Source organism: Artibeus jamaicensis, unplaced genomic scaffold (genome assembly GCF_021234435.1).
Source record: "Artibeus jamaicensis isolate MK-2021 breed Jamaican fruit bat unplaced genomic scaffold, CSHL_Jam_final contig_471, whole genome shotgun sequence".
Classification (NCBI taxonomy): Eukaryota; Metazoa; Chordata; class Mammalia; order Chiroptera; family Phyllostomidae; genus Artibeus; species Artibeus jamaicensis.
This window is the reverse complement of record NW_026521850.1, coordinates 2,814,514-2,834,691: the sequence shown is the minus strand read 5'-3', so window position 1 is coordinate 2,834,691 and position 20,178 is coordinate 2,814,514. Positions and strand designations below refer to the sequence as shown.

The window sequence follows — 20,178 nt, the reverse complement described above, 5'->3', positions numbered from 1 at the left end:
AAAGGAAAGCAAAGCAGCCGGCTGGCCCGGGGGACTTGGCGAGGCCCAGCAGTGCGCGGCCTGCTGGGCACGGGCACCCAGCTCCCTGTGAACCCCGGGCTTCCCTGCCTCTTGACTAGAATTCAAGTGCAATCGTAGTTTCTCGTGGCAAGACGCTTGCCCTCTGGGTCTCCACCCCTCTCCTCCACAGACCAGAGCGGACGCTCCCCTGGGTCTTCCTGCAGGAGGCCCCATCCAGCTCCCAGCTCCAGGTGCTGGCGAAGGCCGGCTCCGCACAGCCCCTCGGAGGCCATGGGGGGCTGCGGGCTGGGACGCGATCAACCAGAGGCACTCGGCTCAGACTCAGGCCCATCCCAGACGTACCAGGGCCTTCTTCCTGGCGAAACAGGAGGTGGCTTCCCAACATACGAGAGGAAAAGGAGGCACATTACCAGCCAGAGAAGAAATGCACACAAAGAGACCAGGTGCAGCACACTGACGTGTCCTCAAGGACGGCAGGGCGCCCACGGTCGCCCCTCAAGTCCACAGGCATCGGCTGTAGCACTGTCCGGACCCCGAACCCACAGTTGCTCCAGTCCCTCGTGGAAAACGGTGCATGAGGTCACGGGCAGCAGATGTGGCTGCAGGAAGTGTGGACCTTTGTTTCTTCTGAGAGAAGCAAGAGGATGAATCCCCAAGGGGGTGGCTCTGCACCCCTGAGAAGTGGGTGATACTCTGGGGACACTCTGGGCTGCCACCCCCCGAGGCACAGCTGTCCCTCTGTCTTCCCACTGCCCACAGCTGCTGCCTCACCTGGTCACTGTCCCTCTGGCACTGCCTCAGGGTGTCTGGGTCCCAGCCACCAGAAAGCACACACCCAACCATGTCCCTTCTCTCCCCATCGGACAGCCTCTTGCCTGCGGCTCGCCTCCTGGGGGGCCAGGACCCTGTCTCAGGTCTTCCTACACCCATTCTTAACCCCACTTCCGGAGGGCAGGCCCCATGCTGTTGCTCTGGGAAACCCTGCCCGGCCGGCTGTTGGCAGGGGGATCTGAGGAGGGCTGGAGCCCTCTGCAGAAGGAGGGCTCCTTGGGGCAGACACCAGGAAGCCCACGTGTGAATAAGTAAATCAAAGGCACGCCAACAAATGCGTGTTTGCTCTTGTGCTAACCAACACTCTCATCTATAGTTAACACTGCAGGTCGTCAGGTTGTTCGTATTTAACATTGAGGTGGTTCCTGCATCACAGATTGTAGCAAAACTCATCCACTTCCGCCCCCAAGAACTCTTTCAAGTCCTATTGGCTGACGGCACTGAGCCAGATGGGAAGCCCTGGCCCCCCACTTATCAGCTGGGTGGCCATTTCCTTACCTGCAAAGCAGGAGCCGTGCTGACGCTGCCCACAGGAAATGTGCTCAGGCTGGACAGGATGACGCCCAGGAAGGGGTGGCACCGTGTCTGGGAGAATGCGGCGGTGGGGCGGTCTCGGCCCCTTGGCTCCCTAGCCTGGTGCCCACCCCACGCTCCTGGGGCTGACTGAGCGCCACCACAGAGCTCAAGGGGCCGCTGCTCTCTGCTGGACGCCCCCGCAGGGCATTCGGCTCTTAGAGCAGCCTCTGCTGCGGCCTCTGGGTCAGCGCTGCCAAGGGTGAGGGCCCACGGCGTGGTCCTGCCCTGCTCCTGCCCACCTCCACAGTGCCACGCTCCCCGTCCCTCTGCAGCTCGGCCGTCAGGCGCTGCCCTGCGTTTCTGACCCCCCACCTTTCCGCCCGACGGCACTGAGAGGGTGCATGAGACATCACATGACTCTGCTGCCCACGGGCACCTGGGTCTGCTCGGCTCGCTGACGGGCCCCATGGCCACCAACCAGCCCTGCAACACACCAATCAGCCGACTGTGGGGTCCAGAGACACCCGCAAGCCAGGGACCCATGAGGGTGCTCATCGGACTCCACCCTGCGCCCAGCCAGGCCCCAGACCCCCCACCTCACTGCGATGGACGCCAGAGGTTTCTTGAGCAGGCTCTGACCTCCTCTCTGACTCTCCGTCCCAGCCGTGTTTGTAGGGGAGGAGCACACCCCCCAGGCCTGGCAGAGGCTGGGGCGACACCCGCAAACCCTGTGTCCCTCCTCTCCTCGGAGGAGAGTGGGGTAACGAATGGCAGCCTAGTGATGCCACAAGGACAAAGCAAACGCACAGCTGGTGCCTCCGCACCGCGTGCCCCCGCTCCGTCCGCACCGCCATGGTGGGACCCTGACTCCGTTCTAAGGGGAGGGACGCGTCTGCGGCCAAACATCAAAGGAAGGAAGACTCTAGAAAGCTGCCAAGGAAATTCAAAGTCTGCTTCCACAGTCTCAGTGCGCTGCCCTGTCTCCTCCTTCATCCGGAAGTAACTGAGCGTCTCCGCAATGTGAATTAAGATCAAAAAGTTGATCTGAGGACGCGAAGTATAAGTCTGCATTCGATGTGCAATAAAGGAGCCCCACACTGTTAAGTGGGGGGTGACCATGTGATCAGAGACCTGCCCCACTGGGAATGTGGGGGTGAGGTCCAAGTTTTGCATTGGACGCCACAAGGAGTGGGGGCCATGTGGGGCCGGACGCCTTGAACATGGGCTTCCGGGAGGTCTGCTTTCCCTCCAGGTCTTCACGCGCACTTCCGGTGACCCACAGTGGGCTTCTGGTGCTTGGCTGCTCAGCTGTGGCCCCGGGAAACACAGCGCCTGCCTGCTTCCTTGCTCCGTTTGTCCCCGACGTGACCCAGAACAGGCCCTGGTGCACAGTAGGTGCCCATAAGCCTTAGTTTTAGAAAACCCGTGGATGGTTGTAAGGACTCAGACAGGGCCTCAGAGCCGGTGCGGTGCCCGGCACACCCCACGTGCCACTCGTGTCTCTGCCCCGATGGACCAGCTCTGCCCCCGCCCCCACTGTGCGTGGGTTTCATTCTGGCCTTGCCAGTTCCCCTTCCTGAGCTTCACTGTAACCAGATCGCTGGCCCCGTGAGCGGTGGGCTCGGCACTCGTTTTTGAACTTGCTAAAGAGCAGAAGCCTCTTTACATCCCATCTCACCAACCACGCCTCCCAGGGCCGGGCCACTGCTAAGCCCTTGGCTTTTCGGAATCTCATCCAGTCGGGAGGGCGAGACAGCCTGGCTCCGAACTGGGCGCTGCGCAGCCTGGAGCCGCACGCCCGCCTGAATTACAGGGCGCTCTGCAGAGACACACCACAGTCTAGGTACCTCTCCCCGCAGGGCCGCTGCCTCCTCCCTGGCTGCCGCCACAGGTTCAGGGGTTCGGGGGACAGCTCCGGCCACGGGTGGGGAATCTGAGCCACCTGCAGACCCATAAATCACGTCGCTGCTGCCTGGCGGCCTCTGCCTGTCCATGGGACCAGAACTCCCGCTGCCAGACAAGCCCTCACCACCCGGCCGCGCCTTCCCTTCTTCCCCACAGCTGGGCAGCAGGGTGGCCACCACCGGGACACTTCCTCTGCCTCTCTTAGCCAGACACTTGCCTGCCCGAGCCAGTCCCGGGGCCACAGTGAGGGCAGGCGGGACGTCATCGCCCCATGGCGCCGAACGGGAGTCACCGTCCACATTTCCCAACTTGGGCTCCGTGCCAGGTGCAGTGGGAGGTTCTGGGGGTTCTGCAGAATGGGACAGACGGGGTCCCCACCCTCACAGGACTCACATTCCGAATGACAGTTGTGGAAGTTCAAGTCCGGAGGAGAAAGCGGGAGGCTGTGAGCTCAGGCAGCAGGAACCCGGCCTCGCCCGGGGCTGCTCAGGGTGGTCGGGGCCGCCTTGAGGAGTGACTTGAACCCGGGACCGGGGACTGGAATGCAGCTGCCCAGCTCGGGGGAGGGGCACCTCCAGCCGTGAGAAGAGCAGGTAGCATGTCCTCTGCGGCTGAGTGGCAGTCAGCCTGCTCTCAGGGGCGTAACACAACATGTCCACGGGCCGAGGTCAGAATGCTTCCGCTCAGCTCCCCGGCTGCTGGGTCGGTGGGCCGCACTCTCCCCTGAGGTCGGACTGAGAAGAGCAGCTTCACATCACGCAGGTGCATGAGAAAGGCTCTGGCTTCTCACTGGCGGGGGGCTGCCCTCGGGTCCGGCCCCACCCCTGGCTGCCCACCATGGGCTTCTCCAACTTGGCAGCCTTCTGCACAGGCTGGGAGGGAGGGGCTCTCTCCCTGGTCTGCTGGGGTGGAGTCCTTCCCCTCTCTCTAAAAAAAAGGACATCTTGAAAAAAGAAAAAGAAAACTACTTCTCTGTGTATCAAATAGTCTTTTTTCAAGAGAGTGCCAACATCAGCCACCTCCAGGGGAAGGACCACGTAGTGGGGACAGGGGGACAGGGGACCTGGGAACTTCTGAATTTGAACCCTGTGAATGTGCTGCAGTCAGGAGCTAAATCCCTTCCATCCTGAAGGGAGCCCTCTGCGGCAACAGGCCACGGGCCTGGGGAGGGGTGGGGAGCTGGGTTGGGGGCCCGGGAAAGGAGGGAGGGAGTGCTTAGTAATCCAGACAAGCGGAGCGCGCACACAAAGACTCGGAACCCCCGCGGTTCAGGGCCTTTCCTCCCAAGTTTCCTGTCCAGTTTCTTAGCCCCCGTGCCCTGGACAACTGCCGTGAAGGACTCGCACCCTCGGACTTCAAAACATGGCTGTCCTGTCCCTAAGAAAGGCCAAGGGGTCCCCAACAGGCAGAGCCCTCCTCCCTCCGAGAGGCCCGTGCGAAGTGCAGATTTCTCATTCTGATGTATTTGACGGTCACTTCAAAGAAATTCTTCAAAGAGACTGCATTACTCCGAGAGGGAAAAATCAGCATTAACCGCGGAGCCCTGACGGGTTACGAATGCACGACTTCTCCCTGAACACCCTCCGCTGCATCTTCTTTGTGCTCTGAATTACCGGTTCTGGTCCCTATGTGCCTAAATAACAATAATTACCATAGAAATGAATATGCATGTGTGTCACTTTCCTCCCGAAAGCAGGAAAGCCTGTTTACTTTGGATGAGGCTTTGTCTTGTGTTTGAACAACCAGAGCACAGAACAAGCAGCCTCGCCGCCACTCCAGGCCTGCCTCCGCAGCCAACGAGGGGTAAGGGGCGAGGGGGGCTCCCACGCCCCTGCGGCTCAGTGGAAATGCACAACAAAGCAAGGGGCGATTTCTTCACTCTGCAGGTAACCATGGCATCTGAACGGTGAGGCCGCAGGAAGGGGGACCCCTGCCCAGAGGGACATGGTGAGCATGGGCAAGATGAGGACAGTGGCCAAAGCCTGGCTCCACGGGCCACTTGGGCTGGGGACAGACCGAGGAACCTGGAGCGAGACCCCGCCAGTCTGAGACGCTGCACCCTAAACCAGGGCAACCACAGCCCCACCGCACGGTGCCGGCATGAAGGTTAAATGACAAAGGCCCCCGGGCTCCTGTCACTGTGCACACGGTGACCATCGCAGCCTTTCCGCACAGTACGCCCGCCTGTGGGCATGTGCCAGGCCCGGGCCCCAGGCCTCCCTCGTCAGGCTGGTAGTCCCGCCACCAAAACTAACAACATGGACAAGTCCCATCATTCTAGACGTCAGCGTAAGTGGCACAGAGTCGGCCAAGTGTCAGTTATGCTGCCCGATATGGTCACAGAGGGCACTCAGTAATGACAGCCACCTGTGCTTCCGAAAACCAGAGGTGCCCAGGACCACGCCCCTGCCCCCACCCCCACCCCCACCCCGGGGCTCATTGGTTTGCTAGAGCAGCTTGGGACTCAGAGAAACACTTCACTTATTAGGTCACGGGTTTACTATGAAGTGCATGAAGTGACAGCTATCACTCGGGAACAGCCAGGGGCAGCGAGACACAGGGCGAAGTGCGTGGGGAGGGCGCGGGGCTCCCGTGTCCGCTGAGTGCCGCCCTCTCCCTCCCAGCAGCTCCACAGCTCGCCAGCCCGGAAGCGCTCCAAACCCAGGCCTGCTGGGCTGCATGGAGGTGCCACTGCAGACGGCCGAATGAGCACATCCTGGGCCAGCAGCCGTTGGTCCAACCTCCAAAGAGGGCACTGCAGGGGACCAGAGGATGGATGGAGAGTGTGGGGTTCCCCTCTGCTCCTCCAGGTCCAGGGCCCCCAGCGCCCTGAATTGCTGGTTGCCTTAACCCTCTACCCCACCCTGCCCCCACAGCTGTGCTTTCACTTATGACGCCCCTGGGACCCCTTGGGACGGGCCAGCTCTTTCCCGCAAATGCCCTGGCGGACACCCCAGATTCCACCTTCTCCTGTCTCCTCCCTCCAAGGTCTGTCCGCCACACCCTTCTCCGCAGGCCTCCGGTCACCTCCCCTTCAGGACGTGAACACACGCTGCTCAGCCTCCCTCCCTCCGGCAACAGCACCCCGCCTCCCAGCTGACACAACGCAGGGTCCCCTCCCCGCAGGGTCGCTCACCCGCTGCTTGCAGTCCTCCTCATTCAGGCGCTCCTCCACCAGCCCAACGAGCAGCGTGCTGGGCACGGACTACAGGGAAGAGACACGCAGAGTGAGGCCCAGCCTGGGTGCTGGGTCCACCGGGGCACAGAGCTGGCAGGCCGTGGGCTCCACTGAGAACCGCGGGCCCAGTTCCTCCGGGTCCCTGCCCCCGCTGCCCCGCCCCCTTCCCCCGAGCTCCTTCCCCACGGGCCACCTCTTGATGGCCCCGCGTGTCCACACCAACCTGTGCTCCCACCCAGGTGCGGCTCCCCAGGCCCACCCGCGCCTCCAGGTTCCCTCTGGGACTCCGCCCCAAGCCCCGCCACCAGCAGGCAGCCCTCCTGACCCTGCCCAAGGCCACACACGGATGTGGACAGAAGCCCGGTGCTCGTTCCTGCACCTGGCGCCCACTCCACACCCAGGGTGCCAGGGCCTGTCCCCGCCTGAGGCCAGTTTGCCAAGACCCCTCTCCCTCCCCTGACAGCACCCATCTGGGAGGCGGCATTCATGCAGGTCCTGGGACGTGGGGATGTGGGCGGTGCAGGGGTGTGGGGGAGGGGGCAGTGCACCAGCCAGAGAACATGGCCTCAAAGACTCCAGGTCCCCAGGGGCGGGGGAGTGTGGTGCCGTGCCGTCTTCGTGACAGGTACCCTGATGCCACGCCAGCTTTGACGAGTCACAGGGCAGCGGAGTCCAGCCAAACCGCCTTTGCGGGAACTGGGCCCTCCTTCCAGGGCCCTGTCACGCTCTCCCACCCCGGCCCCAAGACCTGGCTTTCAGGGAGGACCAAGGACAGACTGACAGAGCCCAGCGAAGCCCCCTGTCATGCCGATGGTGACAAAGTGACACCCAGCCTGCTTCCGTGCCGTCCAGGGCAGCACCGGCTGCGTGGGCTCCAACCTGGGCTTTTCCTGCCCTACCAGCCCAGCAGAACCCTGGGGGCTGTCCTGGAGGCGGCCGTCCCCAGGCCCGAACAGCACACCGGTGGTCAGAGGCAGCAGGGCCAGAGGGCCAGACCCTGGCTGCTCTGCTACTGGGCCCTCTCACGGGAATGACTCGGGCCAAAGCGGTCCCACTCCCAGGCCCAGTCTCAGGGCCCTGGCGTCCCCGTGTCCCCTCGGGCGATGTTGGCTGGGGTGTTGTAGGCACTTTCCTCTGCAGCACGAACCTCTGTCGGAGCAGAGCTGGGGGGCGGGGAGCAGAGGCCCCAGTCCGGCCAACTCCCCTCGCCCCCCAGGGCTCTGCTGGGGGCGGCCCTGGACTGGCGTTCAAGTAAGAGCTGAGCAGAGAGCCCTTTCCAGACGGCTCTCAGTTTCTGCGGCTGCTCAGGGTCACCCACCTGTCTGTCCATCTGCCCGAGCGAGCAGACTCACGGGGACAGTGTGGCAGAAGCTCTCTGGGCTCTGAGAGGCAGGCCGGGGGGCGGCAGGGGGAGGGCCCAGGAGTCGAGAGGAGGGGCCCAGGAGGCGAGGTTTGACCGAAGAGCCCAGGGCGGGCTTCCTCAGTGAGGCCCCTGGAACTCCATGAAGGACGTCCCGGGGTCTCGGCGGGAGGAAGGAAATGAAAGCCGCCCCACAAGGGCACCAAAGGCCCTTTCATCAGCATGGGCTCTGGCCAGGGGCCGGCCACGTCCAGGGGCCGGCAGAGATGCACGGCAAGCTGAGGAGCCCAGGGCGCTCCAGTGGGGAAAGAGGGTACTCGGGGGTGTCCTGGTGGAGGCGATGGCCCGGGAAGCCGAGGCGGCCACCAAGGGGCGGGCGTCCCGTGGACTTGGCTAGGGAAGCATTCTCTGGCTGGTCGTAAGGGGAGGTGGGGACAAAAACTGGGAGGCTGGCCCTTGTTAATTAAGTTCTGGCGTTTGGGGCTGAGGGTCCGAGGGACCACAGTCTGACCCCCAAGTCTGAGTGGCAGACCACTGCCCCCGGGCCAGGCCGGTCACTGTAGACAGAGGGCCAGTCCCCAGCTTGCTGCAGGCTGGGGATCGGAGACCCACTTCAGGTGCCAGTCTGGCCATTCTCTGGCCAGACTCGGTCCCCCAGCAGATACAGCCTAACACACTTCTCTCAAACAACCCAGAGCGGCGGCTGGGGGCGTCGTGAAACTGGGCTGCCGTGAAGTGGGGCGCTGGGGCTGGGCGGCGGGTGCATGGGCCCTACACCCGCCCCATTGCTTCTGAGCGTCTTCACACATTTCGCTGTAAACAGCTAAAAACAAACAACAATGCTGCCCCCCATCCTGTCCCCAGAAGCCCGGGCGTCCTCAGGAGTGTCCCTGCCCTGGTGGGCTCTGTGGCACGTGGCCTGAGCGCTACAGAGGTGCCCTGCAGGGAGCCCCTGCCTCTGCCGCCGGCCCAAGCTGCCCCAGGACTTGCAGGGCCCAGGGGCACGTCCTGAGCACACTGAGCGTCAGACCAGCCTGGGCTCTGGGGAGTCCTGGGCCCCGTGCTCTGGGCTGTGCTCGCTGTGGGGCACCTGGGATCCCCCACTGGCTGGACATGCCCAGAGGTGCAGAGGGGGAGCCCGCCCTGGCTGTTCCCGGGGCGCGCCGGGGGTGATTAGGGAGCGCTTGAGAAGCCATGTGGAAATGCCCACCCCGGAGAAGTCTGGGTCAGCAGCAGCAGCTACGGGAACCCTGCGTCCGAGCGAGTGCAGAGCCGAGACTGACAGGGGGTGTCGGGTCTGCGGTGTTGTCCACGTGCAGAAAGGACTCCAAACCCACAGACGACTTACACACGACAGCAAAGGAGCACCTGGCCCGGCCTGGTGGGCACCACCTTCACCAAGGCCACTCGCCCCCACCTCCGCCCCTTGGCTCCAAACCTGTCATGCCTTGCTCAGCCCCGAGTCCCGGCCTTTCACCCCCCCCCCACTGCAGCTGCCAGAGCAGAGCCCCCCACCAGACACCCGTGAAAGTGCTCGTTCTAGTCCAAAATATGCTGGTAATTAGCCTATGAAACCCAGGAGGCACTTCCTCCAACTCCCTCCTCTCCACAGAATTCCACAGACCTGAGAAACTCATCTTTATCCTGGAAATAAGCCTGCCCCCAGCACCCTGAAGAGTTTATCATCTGCAGAGGACACGCCCACTTTCTTTCTGAAGCCACGCCCACCGCGCCCACCAGCCCGGTGCCCTCTAAGAGCTCTCCCCTTCCTTCTGTCACATCGCCTGTGCCTCGTTTTCCCCAGCAATTCCTCCCACCGAGCCCAACAGGCACCGGGAAGCTGCGGGGACAGTGGGGGGTGGGCCCCAGGAGTGCCGTCCCCCTCGGGGCCAGTCCTACCTTCATTTTCTGGTAATGCTTCCTGGCGGCGGCGGCCAGAGGGGAATATTCTTTCCCTATCAAGTTCTCCACGGTGAGAAGGTTGCTGTTCAGGTGTTTGCAGAGCCACATCGCCTGCGGAGAGGACCAGAGATGGAGTGGAGGCTGTGACGCTGGGCGCTGGTCAGCTTGCCCAGGCCCTGCCGGGTCCTGCAGGGGCACACGGGCCGCGGGGGAGCGGGGTGGTTCCTGCCCGAAGGAGACAGGCCACGAGGCACTCCAGCGAGGGAGCTCGGCCTGCAGCCCCCTTCTCCAACCAGGGCGGCCTCCACCTGGCAGCCCTGCTGCTGCTGGCTGCCCTGCACACGGCTCTCTGAGCCTGGGGCCCACGGGCTGTGAACCAGGGGAAGCTGTAGTAGGAAATGCAGGGAAAGGACCCAGATGCCCAGCTTCCCCTGCTGACCATTCTGGCAGCAGGTCCTGAAGGGCCCTGGGCACGCACAAACTGAGGGTTCCTCTGTGCGCACACACTCCCTCTGTTCCCCACTCGGACAAGCGGGCAGCGCTATCAGCAAACGGCCCTTTGAGGCCCTCTGTTCGGATGTTACTGTGTATCATCTGAGTGCAAAGTTAGACTCTGCACGTCCCAGACAGGGGGCGGGGGCTGGGTTGGGACGGACGGCAAATCCACCGAAAGGCGGTAGGGGACTGGAGAAACAGCGGAGCACTGCTGGGCCACGACCCCATGGGACAGTCAGGTCGGGGGGACAAAAGGAGGTCTCTACTCTCGGGTGGCCCAGGTTTCCTAAATTCCGCACTGTGGTCAGAGAAGAGCCAGAGCAAGGGAGGGCGGGAGCGGGCCCAGCATGTGGGCTATCTCCACGGCAAAGGCCCTTTGCCAGAGGCACGTCCTGACCCTGGGCCGCTGGGCCGCTGGGCCGCTGACTCCGCTTCAGCACGGTCCCGGGGGCCTGGCTCATGCAGGGGCCATCACCCCAGGTCCCATCACCCCAGGTCCCAAGCTCTGTGCCATCTCAGGGGGTACTTTCCACGAGCTCCAGGGCCTCCCCAGGAGATGCTGAGGGGGGGCGTCTGGAGGAGAGTCCGGGAGCCTGCCTTTCACGAAGCGCCCTGGGAACGCTGGCCCCCACCAGGCAGGGAGCCCTGTGCTTGGAAGGGTCGGAGGGGTGCAGAAAGCGCCGGAGGCTGACAGCCAGAGCCTGCAGAACAAAGTGGAGAACTGAAGACAGAGAGACTGACAGGTGGATGGACAGGCAGGCAGACAGACAGGCAGGCAGGGGCGTAGAACAGCCACACACGCTGACGCAGAGCAGATGTGCGTTCTTCTGTGCATGGACTGGCCATCCTGAGTGCCAGCTAATTAGGGGCACCGCCCACTGCACCCTCCAGGCCCCTGATGAGGGCTCACGGACGACGCAGGGACAGTGGACTGAGGCTAAGCAGGCTTTTTTTAAAGACTGATTTACTTATGTATTTTTTATAGAGAGGGGGAAGGAAGAGAGAAAAAGAGGGAAAGAGACATCAACGTGTGGGAAACATGGATCAGTTGCCTCTCACGCGCCCCCTACTGGGGACCTGGTCTGCAACCCAGGCATGTGCCCTGACTGGGAACCGAACCCGCAACCTTCTCGTTGGCAGGCCGACACTCAATCCACTGAGCCACACCAGCCAGGGCGGGCAAGCTTTTCAAAGACAGAAAAAGGGCCATCTCAGGTGATGAGAACTTTAAGAAGTTTCTGGGCCTTAAAAAAAGAAAAAGGAGCTTAAGGACTGAAACCACAGGTAGGCCACAGCTCACCAGCTTCAGGACAGAGGAGCGAGGCACTCACTGTGTCTTCCAGGCCGTGCCGTCTTCAAAGTGGAGCGAGCGCCGTCGAAGCAGCGTGGCAGAAGGACAGATTCCCGAAGCAACTAGGGGGCTGAGTATCCCCGCTTTTCTGATTGGTTGGGCTGGTTCGTCATCAAAATTTCAAGAACAAGTCTGAGGACTCCACGCCCACTTCCTGGTCAGCACTCCTGCCCCACGGCCGCCCTGAGGCCCACGGAGGGGCCCGGGCAGCGCCCTGCAGCCGAGGACGCCGGGCAGCTCCGTCCGGCACGTCCGGCACATCCGGGCCTGGCCAAGCAGGGCGAGGCTCCGGATGGCTGGGGAATCGTGTTTCGGGGTCAGTTTTTTGTTGTTTTTTTTTTCTTTTTGTATTTTCTAGGTTTCCTACTGTGAACACACACAGCCTCTTGCAATAAGAAATAAGCTCAAGCCCCAGCTGGTGTGGCTCAGTGGATTGAGCATGGGCCTGCGAACCAAAGGGTCGCCGGTTGGATTTCCAGTCAGGGCACATTCCTAGGACACAGGCCAGGTTCCCAGCAGGGGACACATGAAAGGCAACCATACATTGATGTTTCTCTCCCTTTCTCCCTCCCTTCCCCTCTCTCTAAATAAATAAAATCTAAAAAAAAAAAAAAAGAAGAGAAAAGAGGGACAGGCGGCTGTGATGGACACTGGAGGGGGCGGCTTCCCCACAGCTGCGCAGGACAGAGCGCCGGTGGGGGGCACAATGCCAAACGAGATGCACTTACGATGGAGGTTTTCCCAGAGGCGGGCGGACCTAGTATTACGATCCTCGGCACTGCAGGGTAAGAAGATTCGAAAGTCACCGTTTGGCAGACAGAGCGGCCCCCCTGCCTGCCTGCGCTGGGAGGATTTACGCCTCCCCTCCCCAGATCTCATTTTCTGCATGTGACAGGCCCGTCTGTCACCCCGCCGTTCGCAACGCGCTCCCTTGCCGAGGAGCCCTCTCTGCGCTGGGAGAGGTGAGCGATCTCTGAGACGGTTTATGTCCCCGTCTCCAAGGGGACACGGACATGGTAACTTGCTTGCCAAACCAATAAATATCGGGGACAACCGAGATTTCAAACACCATAAAGCATTTTAAACAGGGACTTTGTCTTGGGGACAGGCGCTCAAATAAAGCTGTATTTTATGTAAATTGACCTTCGAGGCTTCTTTCTTTAATATTTATGCCCTCTTATTTAGCAAATTGTATCCCCATCATGTTACGGAGGGAAATAACGGGGCAAAGCCTGCAAGGTGTGGGCCAGATTTATAAGACCCCAGATGGGAAGGCTTTGTCCCCAGCACCGGCATTTCCATGCAGACAGAAACCCCGGCTGCTTCCTCCCTGCGCGGGGCCTGGCTGGACTGCTCCCCGGCCTGGCCCTGGCCCTGGCCCTGCAGGTGCCCGCCGGGCTACCAGTCTACGGGGTGGGGGGTAGCGCTGGCCACCGGAAAAGGCCAGCATCCTAGAAAGAGTGTGGAAGCTCTGTGCTTGGGTTAGAATGCAGGACAAGGTCCCAGCGACTGGACGGAGGAGGGATCACTGTCCACCAACTTGACCATGGCCACACCTCCACAAGGTGGGGATGGAAGGGCAAGAACAGAGGTTGGGGAGGTTGGACAGACATTCCCTCCAGCTCAGCTGGGCCTTTGACGTCACAAGCAGAGCTCATCTCTGCCAGGCCTTTGGGAGGGGACCCGTTCACACAGAGGACAGCCCTGCATGACCCCTGGTCTGGGAGGGACACCGAGAAGGGGCTCGAGGGGCCAACTGGGCCGCAGTGGGAAGGTCAGCACCACACTCAGCTGAGCTGCTGGGTTGAGGGGCCTTTGCCCAAAGTCACCACGCCGTCTCTTTTCCAGGAAAAATGTGGAAGGGAAGTTCAAAATCATTGAGATTCACTCCACAAACACTCTCTGAGCCCCGCTTCCCTGCTCTGCTCCAGGCTGTCTGGGGCCGAGAAAAGCCAGGTGGGCCGGGGCCCCTGGGGACAGTCCCAGGCTAACTTCAGTGGACGAGCCTGACAGAGACCGCCCTCCGCTGCCTGCCTCCCACCATGGAGCTGCTCTCTCCTCCAGAACACGGTGGACGTCCAGCGCTCCCCAGCTTTCTGCTGCCACGTGGTTCCTGTGTGTCGCCAACTGACCGCTCTAGAACACTCTGGGTCCTGAGCCCCAGCTGTGGGTGAGATGCAGGTGACATGCCCCTGGGGGTGGTGACGTGGGTCAAGGGCATGGGGGCAGGGAGGCGGGATAAGGGGGGCCCAGAGCACCTGGCGCTGCCTGGCCGCCTGCCACGATGTGCTGCGACGCTCCAGCTCAGCGCTCTCCAAGGCAGGCTTGGCTGCGTGTGTCCACTCTGCTTGTGGCCACAGGGCTCTGTGTCCCTCTAAGTCTTCTAGGACCTGGAGGGCCGTGACCTCCACGGAAGGCGCTCCCTGGGGACGCAGACCGCCCGGCAGCCCCAAACAACCCCTCTCCCTTGGTCAGGAGCCGCCCGGCTCCTCCGGAAGGCGCTTCCCTGTCCCCACCTTCGCACCAGTCAGCTCCCGTCAGCACTGTGCTCCTCACTGCGCCCCAACTTATGTGCCACAGTCGAACAGCGGCGGCATCACTGTCCCCCACCAAACGGCAGGCTGGTCTACGGCAGGGCCAGCACTGGGAGGAGCCACATGCACGGCGAGGCCTGCAGTGCCTCCTCCGCCACTGTCCCCTCTCTTTCTATGGTCACTGAGTGGTGTCACCTTCGTCATCACCAGGGCTGCCTCCTGACAAAGACACCCTCTGCCACTCAGCATTCTCGGGGGAGCAAGCCACAGGAAGCGGTTGAATCCAGGGCCAGCAGGGCTCACAGAACCTGCACGGGCAGGACCAGGCCCAGGGCCCCCCGACCAGGAACAGCAGCGCCTGGTGCGGTGCAAGGAACACAGCACTGCCGTGCTGGGCCCCAGACACTGCACGTGCCATCCGTCACCCAGGGGCCAGGCCCAGCGGGGCCACCAGGGAGAGCACCTCCCTCCCTGACCAGCGACCTCAGAACACCACCCATTCTCTGCAGAGCCCTGGGACCCGGGCGAGGCCTCAGGGCCCTCCCCCGATGAGCGCCCCCTCAGCACGGGAGACATTGCTGACAGACAGAGTCTGGAAGTGAAGCGGCTTTGGGGACTGCGGTCAGGTGAGGGGGTAAGGAGAGAGAGGGGCTGAGGTGCCACGTAAGGCTGGGGGGCAGTGTCCGAGCAGCGAGGAGCGCAGTGGCGGGAGGAAGGGCCTCTTGCATGAAGCAAAGAGCGTGTGGGCCCTGGGGAGGAGGCCGGCTTGGCAAAGCCAGAGGGAGGGCAAGGCGCAGGCACACGGTCTGGCTCCCGCTGCCCCTCCAGCCAGAGCTTCCCCGAAGGCCTCCGCCCCGAGGGGCCCAGGGCTGCGGAACGGAGGACAAGGGCATGTGGGGGCAAGCTGACTCCCAGGGGGCACGTTCGTCTTGCCAAGCAACGGGTTCAGAGGCTGCGGAAGCCCGTCCAGGCCCCCATGACACCCACACTGTGCGCGTCTCTGGACGCGCCCTACAAGGGAACATCCTCAGCCCTCAACTGCTCCCACACGGTTGTCTGATTAATTTCAGTTCCTTGAAATCTAACACCGTGAAACTGCAGCCCTGCTCCTGAGTAATTATTTATAGACAGTGTCATAAAGGCGGCTTGACTGCCAGGAGTAATCAACTTCTTCAAACCACTTCAAAGGAATTCAAACCCCTCTCCATCCACAGATCCTTCTGAGGTTTAACTAGGAGCACGATTTAAAATTCACAAGAAAACCCTCAGCTACCAGAGCCCTAATACACAGCTTTCCTGGACAAACGTTTGATAAAAAACGGAACACGCCATTATACACAGCGTCGCCCACTTTAATATAGCCCTGGGCTACTCTAAATGCTCACTTTGTACCACATCTGCTTCCCTCGCGGGGCAGGGGCTGCCAGCCGTGTGCGGGTGGCTCCCCACCTTGTGCTCACTCACGGGATGAGTCCAGAGCCTTCCCTCCCTCCCCACCAGCCACAGGCCACCCCACACCCAGGCCCAGGAAGCAGAGAGTTGAGAGCCCGGCTTCCAGCCACCACGCAGCTGGGAGGAGGCAGGAGGATCTGAGCCCCGGCCTAGGGCGTGGGAATGCTCGCTGGATGTCAGGGGTCCTCCCCACGCCTCCTGTCCTCTTCTAGAATAGGCTCCCCCCACTTCTAGAAAACCACAGACGCAGGGTGCCCTCCCTGCCTCCCCTCTGCCTGCTTCACTGGGGGTGGAGGCTTGGGCCTGGGAGGGAAGCCACAAATTCCCTCTTCTTCGCTCTTAAGCAGTTCAGCTGCCACCCAAGGTGTGGCAGCCAGTGACTCTGACGGCACCTGGGCAGAAACCTGGCCTGTGGCTCCTCAGGACAGGAAGGGGGCCGCCCCCGCTTGAGCTGCGCCGTGCAGGTCTGGATGCCACGGCCCACCCACTGGAGAGCCACGGAGCAGAACAGGTTGGCGATGCTGTCCTTCGGCTCCTGCCCAGGTTCCTGGGGGTCCCAGAGAGGGGTGACACACAGGACCTCGTCCCAGCAGCAGAGGGCACCACTGAGCATTGCTGTCACTTTGCTTTACCCTTCTACCTCTCAGTCCCCTGGCCTTGCCAGTGGTGCTGGGCCCCACAGCAGTGCTCCCGGCCCCCCAGGAAGGAAGGTGGTTTAACACCCACCCACGAAGCAGGTAGGTGCCCGCACGTGTGAACCGGAGGCCTTTTAGAACAAGTCTCCGAGAAGCAAAGCGAGTGTCACCGGGAACTCGAGGACAACCGGAGGTGGCCCTCCTGGCCCCACGAGGTCACAGCTGCGCATGCACCTGGGGCACACAGGCTCACAGTCGACGCCCAACCGGAGCCTCAGAAAAGGGCACCACTGGCCTCTTTGGCTAAGCTCTGCGAACTGTCCCTGCCCCCACCCCACCAGTGCTCTGTGGCCAAGGCCGACACCAGCACCAACACCGAGAGAGCTGAGGGCACAGCTCAAGGGCAAGGCCAGGTGCACCAGCTCACCTGCAGGCCTGCAGTTTCCCCCACTCCTCTCTTTTTTAAGCTACTTAGCATCCTGTCTCATCTGAGGCCTCTGAACCCCACCACAGGGCATCTCAGGCCTCGGCTGACAGGCCGTGCCGAGCGGGGGTCTCACGGGGGTCTGGGGGGCCCCTTCAAAGCAGCGCTGCTCTGATGAAAGAAACATCAAAGCTCCAGGAGCCGGCACTGCCGAAGGCTCACACGGAATGGACACTCCTCCCCTCCCAGCACCTCGGACCGGCCATCCCACTCGGCCTGTCCCACTCCCCGGTGCGAGCGCTGGCCTGGGGTCCACCCCACTTGTGCTCAGGCCAAGGCGTGGGGAGAGCCAGAGCTCGTTAACGGGTGCCGGTATCACGACCAGCAGGAAAAGCCCGAGTGCTGCTGTCTGGGCGGACCAGAAACCGAATTTCCACCTGCCAAATGATCGCAGAGCTTAAACCCAACAGGCGCCCTCAGCTGGGGCGTGCAGAAGCATTAATCATTGATTCTGCGGGCCACTCCGAGGTTTTCCTTTCAACAGCTCGGCGAGAGACTTTTTTAGTTGTGCTCCCCCCAAAATTAAGGCATTTTTCAATTAACCGCCAGCCCAAATTATCAAAACTTCTCCCCACCCCCTTCTGATCTCCCTCCACACACAGCAGGAGAGAGTCGTTCAGAGCCTTCCTGTTCCCTGGTGGGGGGAGGGGAGGGAGAGGAGGGGGAGGGGAGGGGAGGGAGGAGGGAGTCAGGGGAGGGGCGAGAGTGCTCACCATGATCATTGTCCCGCTGCAGGTGATGGATCATGAACGTGATCGGATCTCGGGGCTGGTGGATCAGGAGTTGCTCCAGCATGTTCTGTGGGCACAGGGCAGACACCCAGGTGATTAACATCTGCAGGGGCACCCACACCCTGGCTTGGGTGGCCCAGCAACCTGTCACCATGGACATCAGCTAGGAGGCCTGATCTCTCCACTGTACCCCACCAACACACCTTCCCCTTGGGACCCAGCCCCTGCCCCAGATGGCAGCTACTTGGTCCAGTGAGCGGAGGCACTGATGGAGAGGCTGCGCGGGACCGTGCCCCTGACCCCGTCAGTCCCAGGGCCCTCTCTGTGCTTCGCAGACCAGCCCTCTCCGTTCTTCCCATGCACCTCTGAGCCTGAGCAAAGGCGGCTCCCCCGTCCCCAGGTCTCAGTGCCAGCACACCTTCCTGACCAGTCACTGGGTAAATCCTGCCGCACCCTCCTGTAGCCCCCGTGTGACCTGCCACTGCCTAACCCTGTCCCTGTGCCCAGGACAATCACAGTAAGTGCCAGTGCAGATGTCTGCCGGGGACATGGTCATTACCACCAAAGTCCCCCTGCAGTGAGGCAGAGTATTTGACAGCTAGATACCCAAATAGTCCTGGGATGGCCTGGCCCTTGAATTCCATGGAAAGAGCCTCCATGGTTCCAGAACAAAAGGCACAGACACGAGCCCACCAGCCACGAGGAGCTGGGCAGGCGAAACAGGAGCCCCCTTCTGCCCCAGGGGCAGGCAGAGAGCTTCAGCCCTTTGGGGCAGAGGGTGTGGGTCAGTAAAAGGCACTGAGCTGGGAAAAGTCCTGGGCCTACTCCAAAACTCACCAGCAAGTCCTTCCCTGGGCCTGAGCTTCCCGCCCCCCACACCCCGAACCCTGCCGGAAACTGCACGGCTGTGTGGCCTCCCTGGTCATAGATCACTGGTGAAGTGGCATGAGACGACATTTGACGGTTTGCAGCCAAAGAGGCTCAATGTCCCTTTTAAATAGTAGCATATGTAATGTGTATGGGAGAAACACATTAGACCTATGATTTCAAGGATATTGCTTAGGGTGAGAAAGAATACGTTACTTCATTTTCTGAAAGGGGGCTGACTTAAAGAAATGGTGAAGTTCAATGGAAATGTGCTGGCAGGTACGTGAACCTATGCAGGCCACCCAACCGCAGAGAGTGGTGTGCGCACTGAAAGAAGTGGGTGGAGTCCAGTATAGGCCTTACTTAGGCTCACAGCCTTGTACTGCCCTCACTGTCCGGTTTTGACAACGTGCTGTTGTTTACTTGGATGTTATTACTGGGGAGCGAGGGGAACGGCACACCAGAACTTTACTTTCTGTAGGTTCCTGTGGGTCTAAAACTACTATAAAAGTGGAAATGGTAAAAAACCGTGGCGGGAGCAATGACAGGACTGGAGCTGCTGGACTGAGCTTTCTGGGGCTGCACCTTCCAACAGTCACGGTGGGGACGTGCTGAGCTCTCTCGGGCAGACCAGGGTGTTCCCTGGTCTCTTTTACCCTCCACCCCCATGCCTGAGGACTTGCAACTCAGCTCGCCATTTTCTTTACTTAGACTGGTCACTCAATTTCAGATCTCCGTCTTTTTCCTTCGTCAGTTAGCACCCTCCAAAGGAAGCCTATGTTTGCTGGACAGTCGGAGACTCAGGGTTTTTACACTGAGCTCTGCTCTCCTGTGTGCGGGTCAGCTTCAAATGGCTGCAGGGGTCAGGGTGAAGCCTCTGGGGGGTGGGGCAGACCCAGAGCAGCAGACAAATGCTCTGGAAACTGGGCCCCGGCTTCCCCTTGGCCCTCAGAATCTGAGTGCTGGACAGTTCCTGAAAGCCTTTCTCTCCAGGAGGGGAAGAAGTGACACCTACACACACGCTGGGCACCGAGCTGCCTGAGGTCGCACAGGGAGGGGGGCCAGCGAGGTAAGGAACAAGGAGGAGAAGTTGGGAGAGGCCAGGAGTACCTGGCCCTGAGAAGGAAGGGCCGGATGGGAAACGCTGCTCTCCAAACCGCAGGGATGCTGCCCCAGGAGGCGGCTTTCTGAGAGGATGGGCATGCCACCTTGAACTCGGGCACTGCCCAGCCCGGAAGCCTGCACTGCAGACGGAAGGGACTGCCAGAGCCGCGGGCGCCCTCCGGAGACCACCTCTTGCAGCGGGACACTGCACACATGGAGGAACTGGGAAAGGGACGGCCTTGTTCCAGGTCCTCCAGCCGGCTGGCGCAGAGCCGGACCTTATTCTGGCCCGGACGGCATGCCCCTCTTCTTTTCCCTGGGCCCGCGGGACAGGGGCGGGCTGTCTTCAGATCGAGGAACCCTCAGGGTCACGGCGGTACAAGAGTCAGACACCCCAAGTTAGGCAACCTCGGGGCTAACAAACGTGGACCCCCTGTTGCCCGCTCGCCGGCGCGCCCCCTGGTACCGCCCCAGGGGTTCCACGGCCTCCGCCCACTGTCGCCACAGGGTGAGGCTGTCCAGGTCACCTGCATCATTTCGAAGATGTGGTTCGTCTCCCCGTAGAGGGGCATTTCCGGGGGAATGCGGTGCGGAGCAGAGGTCGCATCCATGCTACAGCACAGCGCGATCGCTTCCTAGTGACCGCCGTCGCTAAGAGCGCCGTTACGTGACGTCATCAGCGCGCGCCGCTCCCCCCCCCCCCACAGACCGCCGTCGCTAGGGGCACCGCTCCACGACGCAACTGGTGCGCGCCAATAGGTCTGAACGCCGTGGTGCTCCTCCGCCGGGGCGCTCAGCGGCCCTGGGCAAGT

The 20,178-nt window shown here is 61.7% G+C and overlaps 1 protein-coding gene across 7 annotated transcripts in view; it reads right to left on the bottom strand.

Annotated features, from left to right (window-relative positions):
- The window catches only part of AK8 (adenylate kinase 8), a 76,524-nt gene extending 56,509 nt beyond the window's left edge, over positions 1-20,015 (bottom strand). For 5 of the 7 annotated variants that reach the window (XM_037158549.2, XM_053667765.1, XM_053667766.1 and 2 more), the window contains exons 1-5: positions 19,894-20,015; positions 17,378-17,462; positions 12,288-12,337; positions 9,711-9,824; positions 6,410-6,478 (exon numbers count right to left, since the gene is read on the bottom strand). In XM_037158549.2, the coding sequence (XP_037014444.2) occupies positions 6,410-6,478; positions 9,711-9,824; positions 12,288-12,337; positions 17,378-17,462; positions 19,894-19,977 (402 nt within the window). In that variant the 5' untranslated portion in view covers positions 19,978-20,015. Of the gene's footprint in view, positions 1-6,409; positions 6,479-9,710; positions 9,825-12,287; positions 12,338-17,377; positions 17,465-19,893 lie in introns of those variants that run through there. The other 2 variants (XM_037158541.2, XM_053667767.1) reach the window with 2 other exon arrangements.
- Between the last annotated feature and the right edge of the window lie 163 nt (positions 20,016-20,178).